At 37.3% G+C, this 25975-nt stretch overlaps 1 protein-coding gene across 1 annotated transcript in view; it reads left to right on the top strand.

The window, feature by feature from the left end:
- Positions 1-25975, top strand: part of LOC113038797 (collagen alpha-1(I) chain) — a 62579-nt gene that overhangs the window by 10390 nt on the left and 26214 nt on the right. The window contains exons 2-7 of the mRNA XM_026196465.1: positions 11643-11787; positions 12292-12450; positions 13521-13716; positions 15884-16015; positions 16273-16353; positions 24987-25640. Coding sequence (XP_026052250.1) covers positions 11643-11787; positions 12292-12450; positions 13521-13716; positions 15884-16015; positions 16273-16353; positions 24987-25640 — 1367 coding nt within the window. The remainder of the gene's footprint in view (positions 1-11642; positions 11788-12291; positions 12451-13520; positions 13717-15883; positions 16016-16272; positions 16354-24986; positions 25641-25975) is intronic.

Below are 25975 nucleotides of genomic sequence, written 5' to 3' on the forward strand. Positions count from 1 at the left end.
GTGTCTTCAAGTGGTTTGCGGTCTTATATCCGGTTGAGTGTTATTGATTCTGACCAGTTTAAAGCCTGTCAATGCACAGATGCTGTGGTCAGAAGAGACATTCGCCTACCAACTGGTCTAGGTTCTTGCTTTTGTTTGGTCTCTGAAGGTCTAACTTGAAGGCTGGCTGTGGCGGGGGGCAGTCTCAGCCCAGCACGGTAAAACCCTGTAAAAATTTTACAAGAGCTTTTTACAAGACACTAAACAGCCATGTTGGAGCAATTTCTGGTGTTGTCTTGCCCTTTAACTGGCCTTTTATGTGATAAGGATGACCCAGATGTAACTTAATATTTTACAGTCTGGTTGGAATGTGATTACATATGATGTGAAATAAAATAAAACATTGATGTTTAGGAATGACATATACAGTATTTCTCTGTTCGGATTTCCTCAATCACACTTGACGGGCCTTGAGATGTTGAAAATGATATACATTTTCCCTATAAAGGCTTCTCTTTAAACGTATTGGCTATCATTTTGTCTCTTTTTTTGTTCTATCAATCCACTATGTCTCCTAGCTTTGTTCACAGAAATACACCATCAGTGGAGATCTTTATCTTGGACCAACATCTTGTGATTATGCTGTATTAAAAGAAAGTCAAATAATTCTCTCATCTTTGCTTTAAAATATTCATGAGTATGTCTGCAGATGTTTGTTTTTCCAAGTAAAATGGAATCATATTATTTTTTTTTATCAAAACTAAGCATCTCAAAGAGTTTTCTGAGTCTGTCTGCCAAACCTCAACAAAGGTCTTTTGCTGAGTTACGCAACATAGTTCATGTTAGGATCTGTACTGTTCTCCAAAGCTTCCTATAGATGTAGACTGTGAGCTACATTAATATTCCACAAATTGCTTTTTAGGGGGGAAAAATTATTAGTTGGCTCATGTTCAAAATAGAGGCATGGACTTGTTCTCCAAATGATGAATCTCCTCGAAGTAACTGTCAGTCTGTTTGTTTAAGTATAGGTTGATGGAAGTGCTTCATGTTAGATCACAAACCCTGTCACTTCTATAGGTCTACAAGTCCAAATGAGATCATGCTGCTGCTTATGTTCATATGATATTTTCGTGATGTAAACGCTGCCATTTGGGAGTGTTTTCTGTGCAGTGTTTGTGCTGGCATTGTTCATTCTCTTTCAGATGTGCTCAAAGTTTCTGCTCAGCTTGTTATAGGCGTCTGTAGCATCAGGGGTCTGCTGCAAGCTGTTCTCTGTTTTTCTCATCTGGTGCAGAACACAGGTTACAAGCAGTCACCTCCTGACCTTCAGATGAACACCGCTCCCCCTCATGGGCTTTCACACTTTCTCACATGCACACAAACACACATGCACAAGTTCATGGTGATTTCAGTTTTCACATCCAACTTCAGCGCAACACAAACCAAAAGGTGAATCAATTGTCAGTTGTTTCTATACTGTATGTATTGGTATAGTCCCCTAAACAAAATATTTATGATCATTATTTGAATTGGTGCATCATTAAAAAGTTTTTTAGCCGATAGTTTATTGAAGAAAAGAAATTACATTACTGCATGAATGAGTATATACCTCTATACATTTATGTTTTTATGCCATCAAAATAAATGTCTTCTGTACTTAAAAAAATGTTAGTACAGGAATTTGAGTTTTAAAATGTTGTAAATTAAAAAGATACAAAAACCTAATACAAGCTCAATTTCATTTTTCTTCTCATAATGTTTTATAGCGCATTTCATAACAACAAAAGTGTGTTGCATTCCCGCAGGAGGTGCTATAGTGGACATTAGGATAAATGGTCTGCATTTCACTAACTATTCTCTTTCAGGACAGCTGCCAATGCAACAGTTCTTTGGTCAACCAGTTTCCCCACAAAGACCACCTTGGTCAACCAACATTCTTTTCTGGTGAAATTTACAACATGGCTGTACTTGTCCACCAGCATCAAACCAGAATGGAAATGAATGCTAGTCTATGGTGGACTTTAAAGCAGTGTAGAGTATGTTTCTAGTCTTAGACGTCTTTGAAATAAAAGCAGACAAATAATTTTATGGTTGGATAGCAGCTACAAAGACAAGCTTTGACATGGGTATTTGACAACAGTCTATGCTAGAGATGTCTGATCTCAACAATAATACATATTTACCTTGTGATTACCTCCATTCATGTTAGCAATAAACCATGGAGAATTTGACCAGGAGCAATTTCAGTCATCTGTCTCCTGTTGTTGTCTGCAGATGAGTCTTCACAAGTGTCCGTTTTGAGATAGACATGTATTGACTAGTTCTACATACATCATTTTTTCTGACGTTGTCAATGTCTTTGTGCCTCTTATGGTTTTGGGCATTACATTTTAGCCCAGGGGTTTTCAAACTTTTTGGAGCCAGGGACCCCTTACAGGGGAGAGGATTTTCTAAGGACCTCTTACTAATTATAATAGTATTTAAGGCTAAAGTTTAATGTGGGTAGGAGGAATGAACATAATATGAATGTTTTATTAGTGCAAATGGTCCCCATTGTATACAGTATGTACTTTTTAATACTACAACATAATATTATTTAATTGTCCATATTTTCCTGAAAGTTGCAGCATTACAAACAACATTTATTTTAAATGCCATAGGTGCTGATCCGGTGGGAGCTCTTGAAAAACAAAAGATAGTCTTTGTTCGTTTTAACCAATAAGAAATGGATTGCTGTTTTTACAACTTTATTCTCAAAATGTATAGTTCATTTGAGGCTGTTTTTACCATTGTTTTAATGGCAAATGTCGAGAGTGCATTATTGTTATATGAGAGGGCGCCAGCAAAGATCTCTCGGCCTGCTCTCCATTATAATATAGTGATCATGGCTCTGATTCCTCAGATATTATGTGTAACTCAAACCCGCGAATAAGTGCTTTTTGTAAACAGGTATTTATTAAATAACAACCCTCATATAAAGAATGTGTGTATAATTTGGTTTGTAATTGCTTGCATTTCACTAAATAAATAAAGAATAAAGGAATTCATCAAACGCACCATCAAACGGAGTATAGCCTACTCTAGAAAAAACTAGCACCCAGTATAATGAATTACTGAGTAATAAGAATTTGCATTTGTTGCATATGTGTATGATAACTTAGAACAGTTATCATTTACTTGTGTAAACAGTAGTGAAAATGTGTTTTATTAAAAAAAAAACTACATATTGTACAACAGACAAGTTAAATTAAGTCACCATAGACCTTTCATAGGTTTAGTTGTCTCATTTAGTTTTCTGTTAATGGGGTTATGATGCCAAGTTGCAATGCTAGATCTGATTTGTTCTGTGCATGCGGAAGCCAACAGTGCGAACACTTTTAATTCCTTATATAGATGGTGTTGGCGCAGTGGATAAGACGCATACCTTTGGTGTGAGAGATCCGGGTTCAAATCCACTGTGGGGTACCAATGTGTCCCTGAGCAAGACACTTAACCCCTAATTGTGCCAGAGGCGTGCGACCTCTGACATAGCACAATTGTAAGTCACTTTGGATAAAATCATAACATGTTTCAGAAGATAAAGTTGCAGTCAAGAAGATACGGTATAGCAAATTATTTTGCAGACCCAAAAGGGTTCGCCCCTGTTTTAGACAGTTTAAGATGAGGGATCGAGTCCAGTCAGGGTTAAGTCATGAAAATATCCGTGAAATATGACAAATGGTTTACTTGCTGCTAGTATTGAGTTTTTGGAGTTATATGTTCAGAATGGCATACAGATTATTTTTTTGCAGTAAACTGCATGGAGTATGAAAATGAAGCTGAAAGTACAATACTAGTCAGTCATTTCATGCTCATATTGTGCACAGTATACATACTGAAACACAGTATACATACTTTCTTTTAAATCAATTGTCTTACCAAGAGGATTCAAGGATAGTCTCATTTGTGCAATTGTGCATGTCACACTAGAGAATTGCTCCTGATCACTTTTAACCTGCTGACACTCTTGAGTACTACCTCCCAGTTCAGATACACTGAGTTCACTATCTCTCACATTTTAAAGCAAGAAAGCTGATAGTACTTAATGATCCTTTAAGCACTTGGCAGATGAACGAATGCACAGCTATTACAACCAAAGTCTCCTTTCTACAGTGGGTCTTTTGAGCTTTTGCTCCAGAGTATTCCCTAAGGAACTTGCCTTTTTCCTCTGTAGTCAAAGTCTGCCAAGCGCTGTCAATCCAAACCAATCTGAGAAGGTTAAAGAGAACTCTAGAAATGCCTGACTTAACTCTTAAGACTTAACAAGTCTCTATGTGTTTTAAAAAGTCTTGTCCCGAATAAATGCTTTCGCTACAGAGCACATACTTAATAAAAGTAATACAATTTCATACCTCCCTCAAATATTTGCGAGTATTTTATTTTATTTTTCGGAAATGAAGCAAGAAATATACCAAGTGGAAGATCATATTTTTTGTTGTACTAGGTGCCCCTTTCCTTTTCCTTTTCCTTTCCATTTCCCTTGAGTTTTAGTTCCCACTGAAACCCAGTAGACAAATTGCCCAACTGTATCCGGACCATTATTTACAGTCTGGTATCTTTCATTCATTTTCCAGATGAGCAGTAGAGCGAAGAAACAAACAAAACAAAATCAGTTAAAGCATGTGTCAGCTTTTAGACAGTCCTAATGAATTCAGCACAGCCCTTTTTAACCTTGCATAAAACAAATATCCCAGGTTTAAGAGCTTATTATTAAGTCAATGGATATTTTATGTAATGATATTTTCTAATTATCTTTGATTTGTTATCAGAGTACAGCCATGGGTGATTAGACTCTTCACCTGCTGGGTGGAAGCTCAATTTGGGCTGGAGCAAATTTATCAAACTGACCACATCTTGGGCTTTTAAGAAGCAGTGCTCTTCCCATGTAGATGTTCAGCAGGTTAGAGGAAGTCTTTAACCACTGATTATTATGCCATCTGACCTCAATCTCGTCAGGCTGCCCTACATAATTGGGGTACAGTAATTGAGCTATCTTCTAGCCCTTCCCGTGCCATTAGCGTAATGCTATCCTGGAGGGAAGACGCTGCGGCAGGCGACTCTATTTCCCCTGATCATGGAGCTTCACAGGATCCAGACAGAGGGGGCCCAGGGTGGATATCAGCTGATAACCATGTATTTCTCTTGGAAACCAGCCATTTGGTTTGGGTAGGGCATTTTCGCCAAGGACAGAGCCTGATATGACCTCATATGGTGGTTAAGGCTAAATAATTCATTACCTTGGGGTACAGTGTGGCGAAAGCTTCCATATGGAAGAAGAGTTCTCCAGGAAATGCAGGGGTAATGTAGTTGTGACTTGGAAAAAAGGTTAAGCATTTGATTTTGTTGTATTTAAAATCCCAGTTTTGTTGAAAGATGTTGTAGCAGTGTCTTCTGTTTTTGATCCACTAACAAGCTCCAGATCCATAAGCTCTTTCTCTAGAAGGCATTTTTGCACTCTTATAGAAACAAAATCTGCTTTGGATGAAGTTTTGTGTTTTCATATAAGCTAGGGAGCCTTTAAATAATTTATATAAAAACCAGATCTACTAGAATAACTCAGAGGAATCAAACACATCTGAAAAAAACCTGATAGATTGGTTGATTCGCTTTATGGCACTGCCTTGTGTAATCAAAAGCTTGAAAATCCTTTCATGTTTAAAAAAATGAATTACATGAGGTTTTCATAGGAAAGTTAAATGAAGAATTTTCACAATGATTAGGGGTGTGATGTCGTGCTTGCTCAGTGGGATTGTATAATATTCTGTATTCAAGTAAAATTGACCATGTAAAGCAGATGTTTTTCTCTTTTGATGAAATGTGTGAACCCTATCTAGTAACATACGAGAGCAGAACATTTTGGGAATTTTCTTCTGCCTCTTATCAGTCATCACTGCAAAGCGTCATTGTGCCACATGGGATCAATATGACCTCTGCCCTCTCACCTGCATTTCAGAACATGAGCTCCATGTCTGGTTTCTCATCTCCATATCTCCTCTGAGAGCTTTCATGGAGTCTGTATCACAGCCCATCAATCCAGTCTTTCTGAGGCAGTTTTAACCCTCTTTCAGTCGCATGGTAGGTCCAACTAAGATGACTTCTGGACCTTAACATCTGCTTGGATGATTCAACAAACAGAACCTTCTCACAGAACCCAAAAAAATTACCTATAGTGATTATTCCAAAAGTTTCCACGATGTGGAGCACCGGCTGTTGTCAGACTGCTTGTGCATTAAAAAATCTCACTAGATTATTATTAAAATTAATGGCAAAATAAAAATTTGGAAATGTAAACTGATATTTTCTACTGACACTACAGCAAAATGTATAAATAACTGGCCAAATACCATTCTTTGGGGTAAAAGTACTAAAGTACCTAAGACTTTTGCACAGTAGTGTATGTATAAAGTAAGTATAATTAAATTAAGTATATGAGTGAAATCTTTACAGTAGATGGGAAACCGATCTGTATTTATGACAAAGAACTGCACAGATACAGATATTCTAACAATCTATCGATAAACACACACTTTGAGTCCTCTGTTCATGTTCGAGTTTGCTCGTGCCACTCCGCAGCTGTCTGCGGATTACACTGAAAGACAGGGAGGAGACAGGTCTGACGCCGTTTTCATATGAAATTTAAGCAGAATGACTCTGAGGCAATCGCAAATATGTGTACAGTTTATGGAGCTAAATGCTATACCCCTGCTAAAAAATAGCCAAGCGACTCCCATGCTTCTTGCGTACATTTCCGAGAGCCAGGACAGATATTTTAATTGTTCTCTCAGACATTTAAGAGGCACCGAAATGAGGCACCACAATCTGTGTTCTGATTCGGTTCATTCATACAGGTTAAATAGGTACCGGTGCCATATTGGCATATTGAAATTGAAATTAAAAAGGAATTTTCATTCTCACTTTACAATGGAGGAAAGCACATTGCAGCATGATACATTTTCTTTTTTTTTATCTCTAACCTGATTCCCTGCAAAACAGTGTGCTGCTAAAAATGTTATTATATCAAATAGTTTGACAAACAATTCCCTCATCCACTTCTTATATTTCTCCTCCACTTTCCTGAAGAGATTGATATTCTGTACTAATTCTGTAGAGCATCTCAACCTGCTGTTGTCAGCAAGACTGAGAAGCCCAGACTACAGTGAAAGATGAAAAACATTTTCAGGGACTGTAGTGGCTCTGTATCTAGTTTTTGCGATCAAAGTTTCGCTTCATGGATGCAGCATGTGACATGATGTAACCTGTGGCTAATTCTGGATTTTATTTAGCGTTTGCGTATGCGATCCATCAACACAGTCCCTGAGTGCCAGTGTTATGCTGTGTCTGAACACACCTCCCACGCAATACTGACATCCACATCTGGCACTGTGTATTGAGCTTTTAGGAGCAAATCTAACCTGCTTTCACAGGATATGCTGAGGAAGATGCTTTACTTCATTCATCTTTGACCATATGCTACTTTTAGTTTACTGGCATCTTGAATTTTCCTGCAGACCTATGCCATACTTAAAGTCTTTGCTATTTGTTTTTCTTGTAGCACGTATTGTTGAGTTCTAAAGAAAAAATGACCTTGGGGGTTAAATCCTTCTGGTATTTTACTCATGTGAGTTTAAATGCTAGCAATGGGATATTATTTATTTCACCTTCTTATGTAAATTGCATCTGCCTTTAAACTCTAAGCTGTCTGATTCTTGTATTTATGGCTTGACCGTCAGAGCTTTGCTTTTATTCTTTAGGCCAATCCTCCTGCAGCATCCCGTTTCAAAGTAGTCTACTGACGAAATCTTCTACCCACTACAAACCATTATAGGAGAGTTATTAGAGAGAAGCAGACTTTACTACCAGGGCACAACAACTAATTCGTCTGCCTTCAAATTATCTTTCCGCCACATTGTTTCCACACTTTTTTTTTTTTTGTGTCGTTCTGTCGTCTAGCTTAACTTGACCTCTCCAAGTGGTCCATGAGGCTTTGTACTTTTTAAAAAAGAGCTTGCACATTTTACCACAAATGTTGTTTGTCTCTCAAGAAATGTTCCAATGTGCACGTGTGAATGATTGTGAGGGTCTTCACTGCAGGGCATGGGGAGAGATGAAGGGGCCTTCATTTGAGATGCAGTTGTGGCTTTTGATGCATGTCTTGAAAAACAATACTAGTACTGTGTTATGGTTGCTGAGACGCCACAGAGAAGTTATTATCATATGCCATAATTACTTACAGAATGCCAAACAATCCTTATTCAAATAGTTGTCTGACATTTGATCAATTATTCTCATTATGCATCACATAGAGGTGCTGGCAGGAAATGAAACAGTTGTTTTGTACTTGGTGCTTTTTATATTAGTTACTTTTAAATGACCAAAACCTTTTGACTACTAAGTGAAATTATTTAACCCTTTGCTAAAAACCCTTTACCTAATTTAGTGTTCTAGGGGAAAAAATCACTTTTAATTATCTTGTTATGCTGAATTATCACCAAATATTGGATTAATTATTTTTGTCAACTTTTATTTCAATGATCATGGGGTAAGTCAGTAAGCGTTATTCCAATACGATAAAATTAACTAGCATTTTCTTAAAAATGTAAAACCTCCCTGGGTCAAAATGACCTGAACAAAACATGGGGTTAAAATATGAAGAAGCAGATTATTGAAGAGACCATTTGATTGAGCTATCTCTTGTTGAATACAAAAAGAATTTAATATTAATTAATTAAATAACTTAATAATTTAACACCGAAACTAACTCTGTGTTCTAATTGTATTACTTTTTTAATTATTATTATTTCATGAATGATTATAGCCATGTAGCTTCAAAGCACACTATCCACTCCAACTCTTACTAACTTGTAATTAATGAAGTTTGTCTTTTGTCTGAGTGGGTTTATTGTGGCAACACTGAAAAGCCCTGTTATCCACTCTGTTGCACATCCATGTGGCAGTCGTACAACTTGCAGACATGATGTGTCCTCGAGGAATGTTCTTCTTGGCTTAGTCCAAGCTGATGAGAATGCATCACCCACAGCCCTCACAGAAAGTATTCAGACAGTGTGCAGTTTGTGACCCCACATCAATCTTCCCTGTCATAAACACAGCTTTGAACATAAGCCATGTTTTGAAACACGGACACCACGGTGCCCTCAGGATATGGCGGTAGTTTATGAGTACACTTTTTTCAAGTAAGAACGATTCATGCGTCTGTTTTTTTTCTTTCTATGTGTGTTGTCATTTCTGTGTCATCTGAAACTGAGGGAAATCACATCAGTCATTTTGCTAGATGTGAACTTGGGTAAAAGCTGTTTAACCTTAACCTTTCCTGAAAGTGTATCCTTTCTCTAATTCCCTTTGTTCTCTCTTCTCCTCTATGTTATTCTTTATTTTTCAAAGTTTTTTGATAAATGATACCATGTTGCCATGATGCTTCACAAGCACATTTCTCCCAGCAGCTCTCTAGATTCTAATCTAAATGAGTGGAATATAGGATCTTTTATTTCAATGTAATTTAAGATGACAGCATCTCCACATCTGGACTGAAGTCATCTGAGCTTTGATGTGAGCATGATGTCATATCCTCAGTATTTATGGATCTTTTTGTTAGTCTAAAGCAGGTCTTAACCTCAAAATCACTTCTTTTGTTTTCAGACTTTCAGCCAGCAGACTCAGTTTGTTGATATATCATTGTAAGGACAGGAAGTAAGCCAAATTCTCTCGGAATATCAGTAAAAATTTCCATCGGATTGCTCATGTATGGGTTAATATTGTTGGCTAATGGTTCAGAAACAATCATAGTGTTTTGAGAGGTGGATTTTAGTCTGTGTCACCAGATAGGGGTCTGCATATGTGTTTCCAGCATGAAACTGTGACCAATACAGCTTGACTAATAGCCATAAATAATGTGACAACCACCATGAAATTGGCAGGAGTGCTACGTAGAATGTAGCTGTCCATTTAGAACTGTTTTATTGCAGCAAAAAAGAAAGAAGGTACATTGAAGAATATATCTCTTTTTAAAGAAAATGTTATTAATAATTGCAGAAATTTCAGATGCGAGAAACCAACAAATCTGGTGAAAGTTTGCAGCATGTTCACATGTGTTTACTATGAGACCAAGGGAAAGTAAGAGAAGAGGGGGATGTGTAATCCTGTTGGAGCAATTACATGTTCCTGGAAAAAGGCTTGCAGAGCTCGTTACACAGTGTGTAAATCAGCTGGGCTTCGTGTGCATGTTCAGTCATCAGAATCCTCGCTTCACCTGTTGACTCACTCTCATCCTTGTTAACAGTTAAGCAGTCCTAAGCATAGGTAAGATACAAGCATAAACAAGATTTTTAAGAAATTAATTATTATGTTATTCAACAAGAATGCGTTAAATTGATCAAAAGTGACAGGAAAGACATTTACAATGTTATATATAATATTTATTTTGAACCTATTAATAAAATAATCTAGAAAATACGTATCATATTTCCACAAAAATATAAAGCAGCACAGCTGTTTTCAACATTGATTATAAGAAATGTTTCTTGAGCACCAAATCAGCATATTAGAATGCTTTCTAAAGGATTATGTGGATTATATGTAACAATGTTGCTGTTTTACTGTATGTTTGATCAAATAAATAATGTGTAATGTTATAAGTTTTCAAAAACATTGAAATCAAATCTTACTGACCTCACACAAAATGAATCCTCAGGGCCAGCAGCATACAGAAACCTGATAATAATCATCCTAGAAACATGAATAAAAACTCAAACCTATAATAATAAATTAATAATAAGGTTATACGTGTAATCTGATAAATAGCATGCATACAGTGCATATAAAATAAAGAATATAAACAATATAATATCTGTAGAGATCCAAACCAAAAGCATGTTAAAACATCTTGTAAGTGAAGTCTGCACTCCTATCTGAAGCTTATGGTGATGGATCAGTTCTCACCGAGTAAATAAACCAGGTGTGTTTCAGACCTGCTCATTGCAAATGGTGTTTTCTGAGCAGCTCGCTCTCATTTGATTAAATGCAGCATTCAGCAAGATTTATTCCTCTCATTTTCAACAATGCTGCACACTAAAACATAAGTCTGCAAGCTGGGGGCATGAGGTATGTACAAGCACATAAACATTAGCAAGCACACGCTGTAAATTAAGTCATTCAGCGCCCACAGGCAATGAGCATGTTAAAGAGGAAACAATGGTGGGCACTATGGGGGTATGACTGCACCTTTTAAGACCAGCTGACTCATTATGACCCTCTAAACGTCTAATGAAAGGGCTGAACAGGTCTGTTTCTCCATACGGTGAACTGATTTCCTGAGTGACTGCTCACGCAGACTTGCCTCAGAGTCGCTAAGACCTCAACAGAGCTAATGATTAATACCGCAAAAATGCACCTAGACAACAGAGCCTTTTGTTTACAGGCTCGGTTTTCATCTGTACCTGCTGCGTTATCCGAAACAGATGTTTCTGGGATCCATTATGCAATCTAGGCTAGATCTAGTCCTCCAGTGACTTACCCACCCTCATATCTTTCAGAAAAAAAGATGAAGTTTTGTTGAGAATGTACTTAATGGGCTTAACATGTTTTTCCTCTTACTTTTAATTGTTTGGCAGAAGCAATAGACCTTCTTGATCATCTGTGGCAGGTGGCTAATCACAGCAACGCATCAGTAACACAGGAAAGCCAAAGATGTCCAGTCCTGCATGTAGGCCAGTACTCCACCCTCTCTATACCACTACGGCAGGTGTTTGGACACAGGTATGCAAATGTATTTTTGGGTATTTTTTAATGATGTTTTTCTGTTAACACACTCCAAATATTATTTGTACGTGTATCAATCTTAAACATATACATATACACTATTTGTAACTTTAGTATAGGGACCAATTCTGACTATTAACTAGTTGCTTTTTAGCATGCCTATTAATAACATATTGCTTGTTCATTAGTACTTATAAAGAACATATTCTGCATGACCATATTCTACATCACTAATCCTACCCAATACCTGAATTTACCAACTACCTTACTAACAATAGCAGCATATTAGTAGTTCATTGAGGCAAAAGTCGTATAGTTAATGGTTTGTCAATAGCAAGGATTGGACTTTAAAGTAAAGTGTGACCACAGTTTTGTGTCCTTGTAAAATTAAGACCGAAAATAAATGTTATTAAATTTTAATTTTATATACTGTATGATATTATTTCTTAAAGCCAGTGTAGATGTGTAATTCTAAGCCTTTCTCTCTTATTTCATGCTCAGGTTTGGTGATGAGTTCAGTCTGCTGTTGCATCTGCGTAGCCCCCAGTCTGAAGACCGAAGTGTGCTAACTTTCCTCTGTCCAGATGGACACATTCTACTGCAGATTCGCATCAGTGCCTACACTTTTACCTTTATCAGTACCCAACAACGACACTATGAGTGAGTCTTCACTGATAGACATGGAGAGTGTTTAAGAAACACTTTACCTCTAATTTTATCTCTTATATTTACCATGTTGGAAATATTATGGCGTCCCTGTGTTTATTTTATTTCATTTTATTTTATTTCTCCAAAGCAGACAGTTAGAGCATCCAAACATTTATTCACCTAATAAAAAACACACATTTCCTGACAGGACAAGTTGGAAACGAGTCAAGTTTACGTAATTGCCAATGTTGAATTATTTTTACTAGGGGATTAATGGGGAACCATCTGAAAACTCAATTACTTGGTGGTCTTCATTATTTTGTGGTTCATACTTTGGTCCCAAAGCTGTCATCTTGGCAGGAAAAATATAATTAAAAAGGCACATCTCAGTGAATCCTGTTATGTAACCACAGTCTGTTTATTCTTCTTCTCCTCTCTTATTTTCTGTTGCTTGCTTTTGAATGTCATTGACCTTCTTTGTTCCTCTTTCATGATGACAAACCCATCCTCATCAGCTGCTCATTCTTCATGTCATGGAAGTATTAGTTTTGGCCAATGGTTAATCTTAAACACAAGCACAGATCCCACTGTGTTGAGGAGCTCTGTGATATATTAAACCAAGATTTCTAGATTTAGCTTAGACTTAAGCCAAGTAGTACAGTGGAGACGTGTAAATGAGGCATGGGATTTAACTCATGGCCTCTCAAAACTAATATTTGGACCTGTCGCCTAATTACCCACCTGCAGGACAAAATAAATGGAAGTTTTACACTCACATTTTACTTGTTTGTGCTTCTCATTTATTATGAGGTGACATAGCAATGCCATAATGTTCTTACTGTGTTCTCATATGGGTTTCTGTTTAGTTTAATCTTTAAAAAAAAAGTAATTTGTCATTATACAGACAGGAAGCGTTATGCCTCTGAATGTTTTGCCAGGAAATTTAATGGATTCTGCTTTCCTTAACCCCCCCAACTCTCCTTGTTCTCCGATGCTCTAGCATGCGATTTGACCAGACCACCCTGCCAAGAAAACTAAATAAAGTAGTTTGTTTTTTAACAAACCCGTCCTGTTGTTCCTAGGTTCCCTGTGGCAGTGCTGTCTGATGGGGGTTGGCACCGCGTGGCGGTCAGCGTCTCCTCGGGCCGGTTGGCATTGTATGTGGATTGCTCCATGGTTGAGAGCGTGGACTGGGCTTACAAGGATGATTTGGGAATCTCCACTGATGGCCTGGTTATGGTGGGAGGAATCATTGAGGGTTTTGAGACACCTTTTGAGGTCAGTATGCAAACATACAAGGATGTAGTACCTATCACTTACTGTGTGATAATAATGTATCCTTCATCTCACCAGCTCTCAGCACACGACACATACTCTAAATACATCTCGAAACATCCCCAGTCCACATTTAAAACCAAAGTAAGGTTTATGGAGGATGAGGGTCTCTCAGTGTATAGGAGTTACTATACCCCAAGCTGAACATCTGCGTTTATACTCATTCAAGTTTCCAGAAGGATTGGACATTCTGTTGCTGACAAGCGGATTTTACATTTTTTATGTGCAACTATCTGTTACAAACTGCCAGCACGGTTTCTTACATGAATAATATCTGATGCAAAATTTAACACAAGTATGATTTGTTGGTTAATAACAATAGCATGTCATAACATGAAACATTTCATGTAGCACTCAGTTAAAGAATGATTTTAATTAATAATTTATTAAATACATTTAATCATGTTATCATCCCCAATTGTAAACTCAATCTTTTCCCCATAGTGCAGGTATCCTAAATTCATAGTTCCTAATCCTTTAATGCATTGTTCATACTGACAGCCATATTAAGTAAATTCCGAAAAATGAAAATTTACTCCAAGATTAATCCAAGATATAGATGATTTAGCTTCTTCCACAATTTAGCATTTCATGATTTGGGAATCGGTGCCGTCAGAAATGAGAGTTCAAACGGCTGATAAATACATCACAATGATCCACAACATGAACCTAGTCCATCAATTAACATCTTGTGAAGTGAAAAGTTGTTCCATTGTTGTAAGAATCAAATCCAAATCCATAAAGGCTTTTCAACTTTAAACCTTCACTTCTGGCCAAAATGTCCATGATAATGCTTACTGCACCAAAAAAGTCCCCAGTTGTCCCAATGACATATTTGTTTCGAACTGTTTTGGCTTATTTACGGTGCTTGATCTGTGCATATTTCTCACCTGATTCAGGCGAGACCATTATTTCGCTGGAGAAAGCAGTATTATAGGACTAGAATAGTATAACTAATATTTAACCTGGAAACAATGGTTTGATCTTATAAAGGTCTTATAAACTGATAAATCTAAATAAATGAGAAGCATAAACAAGTTTCTTATAAACATGCAGCTTTTCACTACACAAGATGTTATTTAATGGACTAGAGTCATGTGGATTACTTGTGGTTTATTGTGATGGTTTTATCAGCTCTTTGGACACTTATTCTGGTGGCACCCATTAACTGTAGAGGATCCAATGGTAAGTGATTTAATGCAAAATTTCTCCAATGAAGGAACAAAATCTTCTTGGATGGCCTGAAGTTGAGGACATTTTCAGCAAATGTTAATTTTTGGATGAACTTCTTTAATTTGTTGCTACTGTATACAGAGTAAAGGAGTCACGTCTACAACCCTAAATACATAATTGTTGACATTTTAACATTTTGTTGTTTCCGCTATGAACAAAAAACATATATGCTATCTTAGATTAACCCGCTTGGCATATAAATGAAATGATCCATGTAAAAATAGTTACACTAGGTGTGGATAGAATATGTATAGCTGGGGTGTGTACATAGATTATCGATTATAACAATAGACCCACATCAGGTTGGGTGTAAAAAAAAATAAATAAATAAATAAACACATTTTTGGAGATTATTTTGGCCTTCTAAAATGAATTTCTAGAAATGAACTAAATTCCTGTGCTGAAGGACAAGCATTTTAATGGAAGTAGGAGTATAGTTTAGACAGCTGTGCAGTGCACAAGTTAAATGCCCTTTTTTAGTTTTGTTATACATGGAAAGTTACTACAGCATGAAGTCTAGGCAGAGTCTCAGAGAATGACATCATAGAGTTCAAACATCCCATTTATATACTCACACACTGAACTTAGTCATAAGGTGACATGATTAGGGTGTTCATTTACCCAACTTTTAGGGCAAAACTACATAATCATAACAAATATCATTGCATTATAAGATGGTTTATAAAAGCAGGTATGCTTATGTATGTGTGTGTGTGTGTGTGTGTGTGTGTGTGTGTGTGTGTGTGTGTGTGTGTGTGTGTGTGTTTGTGTGTGTGTGTGTCTGTAAGCAGACATGCATGTATGCACTGTGTGACCATATGGGTTGTGTGTACGCATCTGTATAGGTGTAATAGTTTAATTTGCCTCGTATCTTTAGGGTGATCTGATGCAAGTGGCATTTCTGATGGGAGAACCAGATGCAGCTCGAGATCAGTGTGTCGTTTTGCAACCCCAGTGCGGCGGAACCGGACACAAACCACCTCGCTCTCCTCGCATACACACTGAAGAGGTAAGTGAGCCATACTGTACAGGGAATATCATGTAACCTACACACACTGATTTCTTATGAGATTAGTTACTGCCAAGTGACTGATGAATTCACTATGATATTGATATAAACAACAAAACATATAGGAAATGCATTTATATTATTGTGTATAATTATATTGTGTGTATACAGGATCTGTATCTCAAAATACATATTTTCTACAGGATCTACATACATAATCTTTTCTACAGCTTTGTTTTGCCTTTCCCCCTGTCCAGGAACTTCTGCTGTCCTCAAATGACCTGGAGGACTTATTAGAGGCAGCAGAGGACAGTGACTCTATTCGTGCAAAACTGACTGTAAGTAGAAATACTATGGAGCTGTGACATAGTAACTAAGTTAGTTCTCATATAAAGTAAAATTCATAGTCCAAATTGATACTATTATTTACTCACATTCATGCCATTCCAAACCCATATGACATTCTATAAAATATACAAGAAGATGTATTGCAGAATGTCTATAGTGGTCTTTTCTATAGCACAAAAAAAGAGGACTGTGACACTTTTAAAAAATATGAAGAAGCCGCTTAAAATTTTCTCTTCATCACAAAACACTTTGTACAATTCAGAAGACTATATAGCAATAAAAAATATAGCAGATGAGTCTTATGAACCACATGTATGGTACATTTATAGCAGCTATATGGTGAGTAAATAATGACAGAAAAGTAACTTTGGTAAAGTAACTCTTTAAATACATATCCATTAAATTACATTAAATTACCTAGCAAATAATCAAACTTTGATATTATACATTGATATATATATATATATATATATATATATATATATATCTCAGCCAGTTTTAGAGTTAAGAGTTGTTACTACTCACAAAAATGCTGAAAAACATTGTATTTTGAAAATCATATTTTTATTGCATGTTTGGTGTGGATACAACTGTTTGAAATCGGGACTTTAACCATGACATGTAAACTTTTAATTTATTTTACCATTCAACATATTTTAAACATTGTTAAAAGCTGTATTTGTATTTGCACACCTTTCCTGTCAGGCTGATAGGAATTTAATTTCTAATTTGCGGTTTTTATATGTACAAAATCAAAAGAAATTCCTGATGAGAACAAATGACCGTCTTACAGTTGTCAAACATACTGTGAACCGGTAATCACACATCAAACCCAAGTGGGCTTTCCACATTTTTTTTTCTCTTCTTAAAGCCAGATAAAGATGGTGTGTGGTGTTGCTGAGCTATAGCAAGTGTGTTTGCCAGCTGTGTGCTGTTTGGCCAATGGATTCATGGTCATTCTGGGCTGTGACTCACACTTAGAAACTGCAGATATAAGTATTAAATGTCCATACATTTCAAAAACTAAGAATGTAGCATAGCATGTTTCAAACATCTAGAGCTTCAATCAATCACCTGGACTTCATTATCTTATGTCAAAAAGATGGTGAATTTCAAAGACTAAACAGCACCAGATTTTATTTTAATAACCTGTTTTATTTCTCCAGTTTTGGTGTCTCTTGTGGCATAACCTCTTGACTGAACCTTTTTTGTTGTGGTGTTTCGCTTTGATGCCTCCGCAACTTTTGGTTTGCCTGTTTCCTGGTCTCATGCTCCCAGTGGAATGAATTAATTAGAAACTTATGGCTTTCTTTGATCCCTTTTACAGAACAGGTGGTCAAGGGTCAAAAGTAATTACTAATTTTAACTTGTCACTGATTTTTAGTGTCACAGCTTTGAGGCCAAAGGCATAAATATTTAGTTGGATATGTGTATGTATGCAGATTTAGCATTTTTATATTTAGCAGTTTAACTATATGAGCACCATCAATCGAGGTCTAAAGCACAGACCCTGTCCAGACATGGAGTTTCACATGTTTATGTTATAGTAAGTGTTCTCTTGACCCAATTGGCGAAGTGTGTGTGATTGTCAGAGGCAGTATATTTGATGGTGTTAGTGTGTTTGGAAATAGCCTTGTTCTTCCCGTGGGTTTTGTTTAGCAGAGGTGGACACTGTAATGGATTTACTCTGCACTAAAATTAGGTTTGAATTGGAAGTAGAACTCCTCTAGGGAAGTGTCAGAATTACTCAGACAGGCTGTGAAGTATTCAATATCTCCAGACGTGTCTTGGCTTTGAACTCTCTCTCTCTCTATGAGTGTAAAGTAAACAATATAAGATTTGTGTAGGCGCTTTATTTGTTATGGACAAACGCGTGGACATGCATGAGCAATTTCCAACTGTCCTTAAACTAAGCACATTGGAAGTACTGTTTATACTTTGTTTACAAATAACTTGAGCTGCCATTTTCCCTCTATTCTTTCTGATTTTAGGGACAAAGGTTGAAAGTTAGGCTGAGTGCATTTTGTTTTTTTCTATCATCTCTGTCATTTTCAGCTCAAATGATTATTATTATAAGCTCTGGAAAAGGCAGGGATTTGGACTAATGTCTAAGTTATATCATACACAGTTAAGCCATTCAGAGGCTTTACCTGAAATCTATATTGTTTTACTGATTTATTAATAGTGATAAAAGTTTAAACATTGGAGGTCAATAATCTTTTTTTAATAGAAATGAATGGGGGTTTTTTTTTTCAAATAAATGGTGTTCTTTTGAACTTTCTGTTCATCTAAGAATTCTGAAAAAAGTTATTATTGATTTTACAAAAATATTAAGTAGCAAAATTGTTTTCAACATTTATAATACTAAATGTTTTTTTTCAGCATGAAATCAGCATATTTGTAGACTGGAGTAGTGGCTGCTTGGAAATGTAGCTTTGCCATCACAGGAATATATCAACTTTTTAAAATGTATTCAAATAGATAATTTTTTCAAAATTAGAATAATATTTCACGTTGTTTTAGATCAAATAAATGGAGCCTTGGCTCTGCGAAACTAACTACTTGGGAGGAAAAAAAAAGAAAGGAAAAAAAAAACTCTTTACTTTACTCGTTACTTAACTAACTTTTGAACGGTGTTGTAGGTTCCCTTTCAGACGGTCACTCTCAACGTCACATACCCATGGTTCCCACTACACCTTTCAAAGACCAAGTGGTGAACCTGTAAGCATTGCCCCCGGAGTAGGCAGATCCAGCCCTGGCTTGGCTATGTCCCGTCCGAGCATTGAGATGCTACGTAGACCGTACACTAAGTTTCAGGACCTCAGACCAGCTCTTTATTGGTTAAAGAGGCTGGCAGAAGGGGAATGCCATCTTTAAGCCGAGGATGGCCCACTGGATTGTGGATGCCATCACCCTGGCTTATCAGGCACAGGGTGTGCCCTGCCCGTTCACTCACTCAACTAAAGTGTTGCATCCTCCTGGGTGCTGGCTCGTGGTGCCTCACTGACAGATATTTGTAGAGCTGCCTGTTGGGTGACCCCCCAGCATATTCGCTAGATTCTATAGCCTTCGTGTAGAGCCAGTTATCCTAATGTGTTCTCACCTCAAACGGGTAGTGAAAACTCCTTCCGAAGGATGGGGCTTCCGCAGCGTCCCTGTTCCCAGTGGAATGGGTGCATTGTCCCAGTGTTATCCATTCTCACTCAGTGAGGAAGTGCTTTGACAATGGTGAGTGGAACTAGGCACTGGAAGAGGCAGCACCCATGGCGCTTTGGTAGGGATCCTGATTCGACGGTCATGACGTGAAGTAGAGAGTAACCGACTGAAAGGGAACGTCTTGGTTACGTATGATAACCCTCGGGAACGGAGATGTCACGTCCCATCGCCATGGGTGCAGTACCACCGCTGAGCGGCCGGGTCACTGGCTCGGCTCCTCTGCTAAAACTTGGTATGCACTGCACCTGCTGCCTTATTATACTTACGCTATGATCAACGGCAGCTGGATGCAATAATTGCATGCCAATGTACATTGGTTCATTTAGATTACACTCGAAGTGGATTAGTCTATCGAAGCGATATTCCAATTTCGTCGGTCACTGATGGGACTTTCTGTTCCCTCCTTCAGGAAAACGAGGGTTAACATATGTAACCAAGACGTTTCTGTTTTTCTTTCATTCCGAGCACGAGACATTACAAAGATATTTAATCATACTGACGTGCATGCATGATTGAGGTGAACTCATAGAACAGTTGCCTTGCAACCTATTAAAAAAACTACTTAAGATAATGAGCCTATGAACACATATGTCATCCTAGTAATAATTCAGGCAACAAGTTGTCTTCTTGTCTGTTAGCTTGCAGTGCATGCTATTTCCATGTCCCAAGCTTTAAAAAAAAATCCCTCTCAGCAAATTACAACAATGCACTGATGCATTAAACTGAGAAGCTTCTCTTTCAGATATGTCAGATTCATAATGAGCTCACAGTAATGTACAGTAATTGGAGTGTGCCAAGAATTACACTGATGGGTTGAAACATAGTTTACTTTAAAATCCAATAGTGGAATTATATTCATGGCTCGATTGTATGACAGTTTTATCAATGGCCAATGTGAGAGAAAGTTTAAATAAACAGAATTATATTCAAACTTTCTCTGCCTAGAAATGTGTTTGCAAATTATATTTAAGCTCTTAAAAGTTTTTACAATCTGAATCAAAGGTTTTGGTCTAGACAGCTGCTGAGAATATCATCCCTAAAACAGTCCGTTTGATCTATTGACCTGTTTCCCTGCAGCAGCTGTCAGTTGTTTAGTGCAACAAATATAAATGTGTTTGTAATTAAGTTAATATCTATGTATACATGTGCAAAATATTGTGTCCCATTTGGATGTCACAATGACAATAAACAAGAGTAACAACGTGATTATACAATATTCTGCCCTTGTTTGAGCTCAGCTGTGCAAACTGCTAAGGCATTTTTCCCTTTTTGGTGGGTATGATGGTTTACTGAAAACTTCATAATTATATGTCATTGTGAAGGCGTCTATATCACGCCTGCTCTCCTCCTTACTGTCTCTCTTTCCTCGGGCGGTCACAGACTATTCCCAGTACCCTCGGCTCTAGCACCACTGACTGTAATTATCTGTTCTGAGACTGTAATTTAGTACCATCCATCCCCAAACCCACAATAAATCACATGCAGTGAATGCAAAGAGACTTAATCATGCAAAAATATTACTATTTACCATTATGGATGGATGGATAGATAGATAGCCTTGTCAGCACTCATCAGGCTCCTACAAATCCAGAACTGACTGGAATCTTCTGGAAGCAATTATCCGTTATTTGGGAAGGACCCTCGTGACAGATGTCCATAGATTGTCTCCATAAGGACTATCCACATTGGTTTCTGTGTTATGAGTGGAGGGTACGGATGGCCCTCTCTTTGATATAGGATCTTCTCTTTGATTCAAGATACTATTAGGATATTTTTTTTTTTGTTTGTTCTCTATTTGCACATAATTCACATCAGCAGTATCACAGAAAGCTGTCAAAACAAGCTGTGAATTCTGTCAGATGTTGCCAAAAATGATTCCTCATGTGGATAGTGTTTGAATGTTCCATTAGTGCTCTAGTCTCTATTAGCAGAGTGCTATTGTATAAACCACTGATCCACCTAGGCATGCATGTAAGCACTTGTATCTGGACACAAGCTCACAAAGACAAGAGCACACGCTCGCACAAATACCCACTTAGTTCGCCCCGAAGCCACACAGCCAAACAGGTGTCTCATTGTGTGAAGTAGATGATATGTGTGTGTCTGCATGTATTCTGGGTGTATGTGGGTGGATTGAGAGTTTGTGGGTGTGCTTGTGCATTTTGCATGCATTTGACTAGTCTTGACTGTGAGTTTCACTGCATTTTTGTTGCAAGTGATGTATGTGTGAGTGAGTGAGTGTGTGTATGTGTGTGTGCCACCATGAGGATCTGGATGTGTTTGCTAGGATGTTTTCTGTTGGATTTAATGAGATTTGGAGTCTATGGACAGAGGAATCACGTTCCAAAGGTATGGCTTCATCTGGCAACCCTTCCAAATTGTGTTTGTTTGAGAAAATTGTTCTTACAAATCATGCATCCACATTCTAATCTACTAATGACACGTGGGTTTGGTGGTGCACGCTAATCCAACAGTTAATGAAGCTCCATTTTTTTTTTATGGATTTTAGTATGTGTATAGATATTCGTGTTGAAAAAGAAGTCATGTGCGTGTAATCAAGTGTTAGTCCATCTATCCTGAAGGCTGACTGTGGTTTGGCTGCAGATGTGAGAGGTTACAGTGGTTTCGGTTTATATGAGGGAAATAGTTTTCACTGAGCTGGTTTGACCCAGATTGCCACAGACGATGGGTTCATGTCCAGAGTCAGGGTGCAGTTTTTGACTATATTTGACATTTATTGGTTTAGCAATATTTTATAATTTATGTAGTATATTTTTTGCACTTCTCTCATTTCTCTTTGTTTTCTTTTTGTGATGCTTATTTTAGTATACTGTATGATAAACACTGTTCTTTATAGGATTTTTTAATTATTATTATTATTTTAATGCATAGAACTAAATTGAATTCCCAGATTGACATCATATTTTAAAAACCCTCAGTGGCAGAAAAACAACAGCTGTGGCAGCAGTTTTATGACAAGACCAAAATAACATAATGGATGAGACTGAGACTTAATTCTGTTATTTCTGCAGATGTGATTGGTGTTTTCTTACTTAATTTTGTTTTGCACCTAACTGTCTTTATTAAATCTGTTTAGTTTTACAATTTATTTTCTCTGGGGATCTAGGACATGGGTCTATGAAAAACTTTTTACAGGAAGCTGAATTTAAACCAGTCTAAGTGCAGTTTGTCGTTGCCCATATAAATATCTGTGTCTCTATGATAGATTTACAGATGGTCACTCTTTCACAATTTGTGTGTGTGTGTGTGATTGTGTGTATGCACTTGACTTTACACTTGCATACAGTATTTATAGACCGAGACATTAAATGCAAATTTGTTCCTTTCAGAAATGAGGTATGATAATAGGCAAGCTTCTTTTGATTTTTTGCTTGTAAACTTACATTTTAGTACTGGTGGTGGTTAGTAGGCATGTAGACGCGTGTGTAAATAAAGTCTCTGAAGCCTAAAGGCATAGCCATTTTGTTTTTTAGGAAACCTTTTAATTCTCCCATAAATCTGTCATCTGGCCCTTTTCACTGATCTGTCTAAACTGCGTTCAGGCTTTTCTGTAACAGACCTTAAATAACAGCAGGGTTGTGCATCATGTGTGCATCAGAGCAACAAATCTGGGAATCTTTTTTGAGGTGAATCATGTCTTAATAGTCATACTAATATATAGATCTTTGCCCAATCTTGTTGCACTCGCTTCTGTATTTTCTCCACTTGTCAGGAAGATCAATGTGATCGGAGATTTCCTGTATAAATGTCACCACCACAATCCTTGGTTGTTGCTATATGGTTTCTCAATGTCTGTATGGTATTCTGTTGCCTGGGCACAGTATGGATCCATGTAAATCTTTTTTTTTTTTTTTTTGATAAGGTTCAAAAGAACAAACAAAAACCTCTGGTCACAAATTAATGACAAAGCCCGCCCCTACATAAGTCATGTTACAGATATTTTCATGTTGGTCCTTTTAACAGGAAGCCCCCTGGTGGCCATATGTTGTTATAGCTAGATCTGCGGTGGAAGCTGCTCTTTACTGGGTGACTGGGCACTTAATATGAGTCAGTGTGTTCAGACCCCCTTTGGCAGGCTATTAGAGGGATATCAGACCAACAACAGGAAGATAAGCTGGACGACAGCCCTTCGTAGCCAGGTGGAGATCAAGTGTCAGCTTATCAGGCCATGGCCACAGAAAGAGCCATTGTTAGTGATAGTATTAGGTCAGGGGGTCTGATTTTTGCCCAGGTTTTCTTCATATAAAGGCTTTTCCATCCTATTTTTGTATAATATAAAATGTATAATAATTATATAATATATAATTATATAATGGTACTGGATGTGTTTATTTTTATGTTACTTTTTATTTTCCTGGAAGCCATGAAATTGTCAGACCTTGCAACCCAAAGCAGTATAGAATTATAATTGTGCAACATACAGTAGCTTCATGTATGACTTTTCCTAAGTCTCTTTTAGTTTATCCGCTTGTAAACCTTGCAGATGCCACCAAGAAAACTGAAGCACTCATATTATCTTACAAAAGACACATTACTGAAACACCTGGATTAGACTTCATGCAAATAAAGCAACTAGACAGAATCACAGCAGATTTTAAGCAGACACATGTTTCAATTTTGCATGATGTCATTTTGATATACAGCTACAATCCTCTGTCTTTGACACTATGATGTGGGTGTTTTATCACAGGGAAAAGGCTGTTTTTCATTTCCCTTCTCATCATTCAGGACCAAGTCAGATCATATGGAATCCAGACCACTCTTCTGTGTAATTTTTTCCCTCTTTTTATTTATTTTTTTATTTTATTTTTTTGTCTCTTTCTTCACATTTCATTGATTTAAAACGTAGCCTTTGTGTGTGTCTGAGTGTCTGTGTGACATTGGTTTGCAAGTCTGCTTGTTTGCGTGAGTGTTTTGTGAAACTGTCATTCTGTTTTGACTTTAACTACCAGTGTGTTGTACTGTAGACATGGAAGGATGCCTTGTTTGGAGTGGTACAAATGTGTGAGCCTTGCATGTAACTCATGCACATCTGATCTTCACATGATGTCAGATCTCAGTAGATCATTGCTGATTGCTACAAGATGTTTAATAGTTTAAATTATTGTTGTTTATCAGACTGGAATTACTGCACTCTTGTTTACCTTAACATCTGTTAGAAGCAGCAACTTCACAACCATATGTAAAAATGGAGATTACAGCTTTAATCAAGTCGCATAAACATTCTCACGGTATATTAGACATTATGATGAAGTCATTACATCTTCATTTAACATATTATATTGGACATAAAGCTCCCAGATGTAAAAATAAATAACAAACAGAATTGAATAATATCTTACACTCAATTCTTGGTTCACATGAAGTCATTTCTTTATGTTAATAGGGTCTCCATAGACGTGGGATTATACGTGGTGATGGTACTCTGCCTACTGGATCCAAACGTCCTGTCTTTGTGGTCCGAGGTGATGTGTTTGAGGTGGATGAGGATACAGACCTGGTAGACCAAAGCATCTTGTCCAAAAATGGTGGTAAACCTTCCAAAACTGTCCCAACTGAAACTACAGGCAGCCGTGATGGAAAACCAGACTCCACATCCAAACGTTTAGATGAAAACATCACCACCGACAAGCACAAATCCGGCAAACCTTCACCAAAGAAACCAGCGGATACCACAATTATCAACCTGGATGTTCAGGTACCTGAGAAACCTACCGGAAGTATTGTACCCACTAGTGAGATTCATCTGGAAACCACCTCCAGACCTGAGGATCGAGAATCCAACTTGTTAAAAGAGGATTTGGGGGCCACCACACAGGCTCCTGTGAGAACAACTTCTTGGGAGGAAATCTCAAAAGGAAGTGGAAGAAAAACATCCAAAACTCCAGATATCCCTGTAGGACACGGCTGGGGATCTGAGGAGCACCCAGGTACCGTTATACTTACAGGAAGGCATAGAGATCTTGTGCGTGGCTCTGATGGGAACATGTATCGCATTCAAAGAGGACCCATGGGGCCAGTGGGGCCCCGAGGTGAGCCTGTGAGTATAACTTAAAAATATTATTTTTGTTGTTGCTGTTTATTTTTTTCTTAATTACCAGTCCAGCATCTATGGCTATGTTCATGGCAATAACCAGTAAATCTAAACACAAGTCGATCCACACACAAGTTTTATCTATACACACGTCTGGGGACAGTTTAGAATGTTCACTTAACCTAACCTGCATGATTTCGGGCTGTAGGTAGAAAACTTGAGAATTAGTATATATATATATATATATATATATATATATATATATATATATATATATATATATATATATATATATATCAGTGTTGTTATTTATAATTATTAACTTAGACAAAATCTAATAA

Source organism: Carassius auratus, chromosome 21, assembly GCF_003368295.1.
Source record: "Carassius auratus strain Wakin chromosome 21, ASM336829v1, whole genome shotgun sequence".
NCBI classification, from domain to species: Eukaryota; Metazoa; Chordata; class Actinopteri; order Cypriniformes; family Cyprinidae; genus Carassius; species Carassius auratus.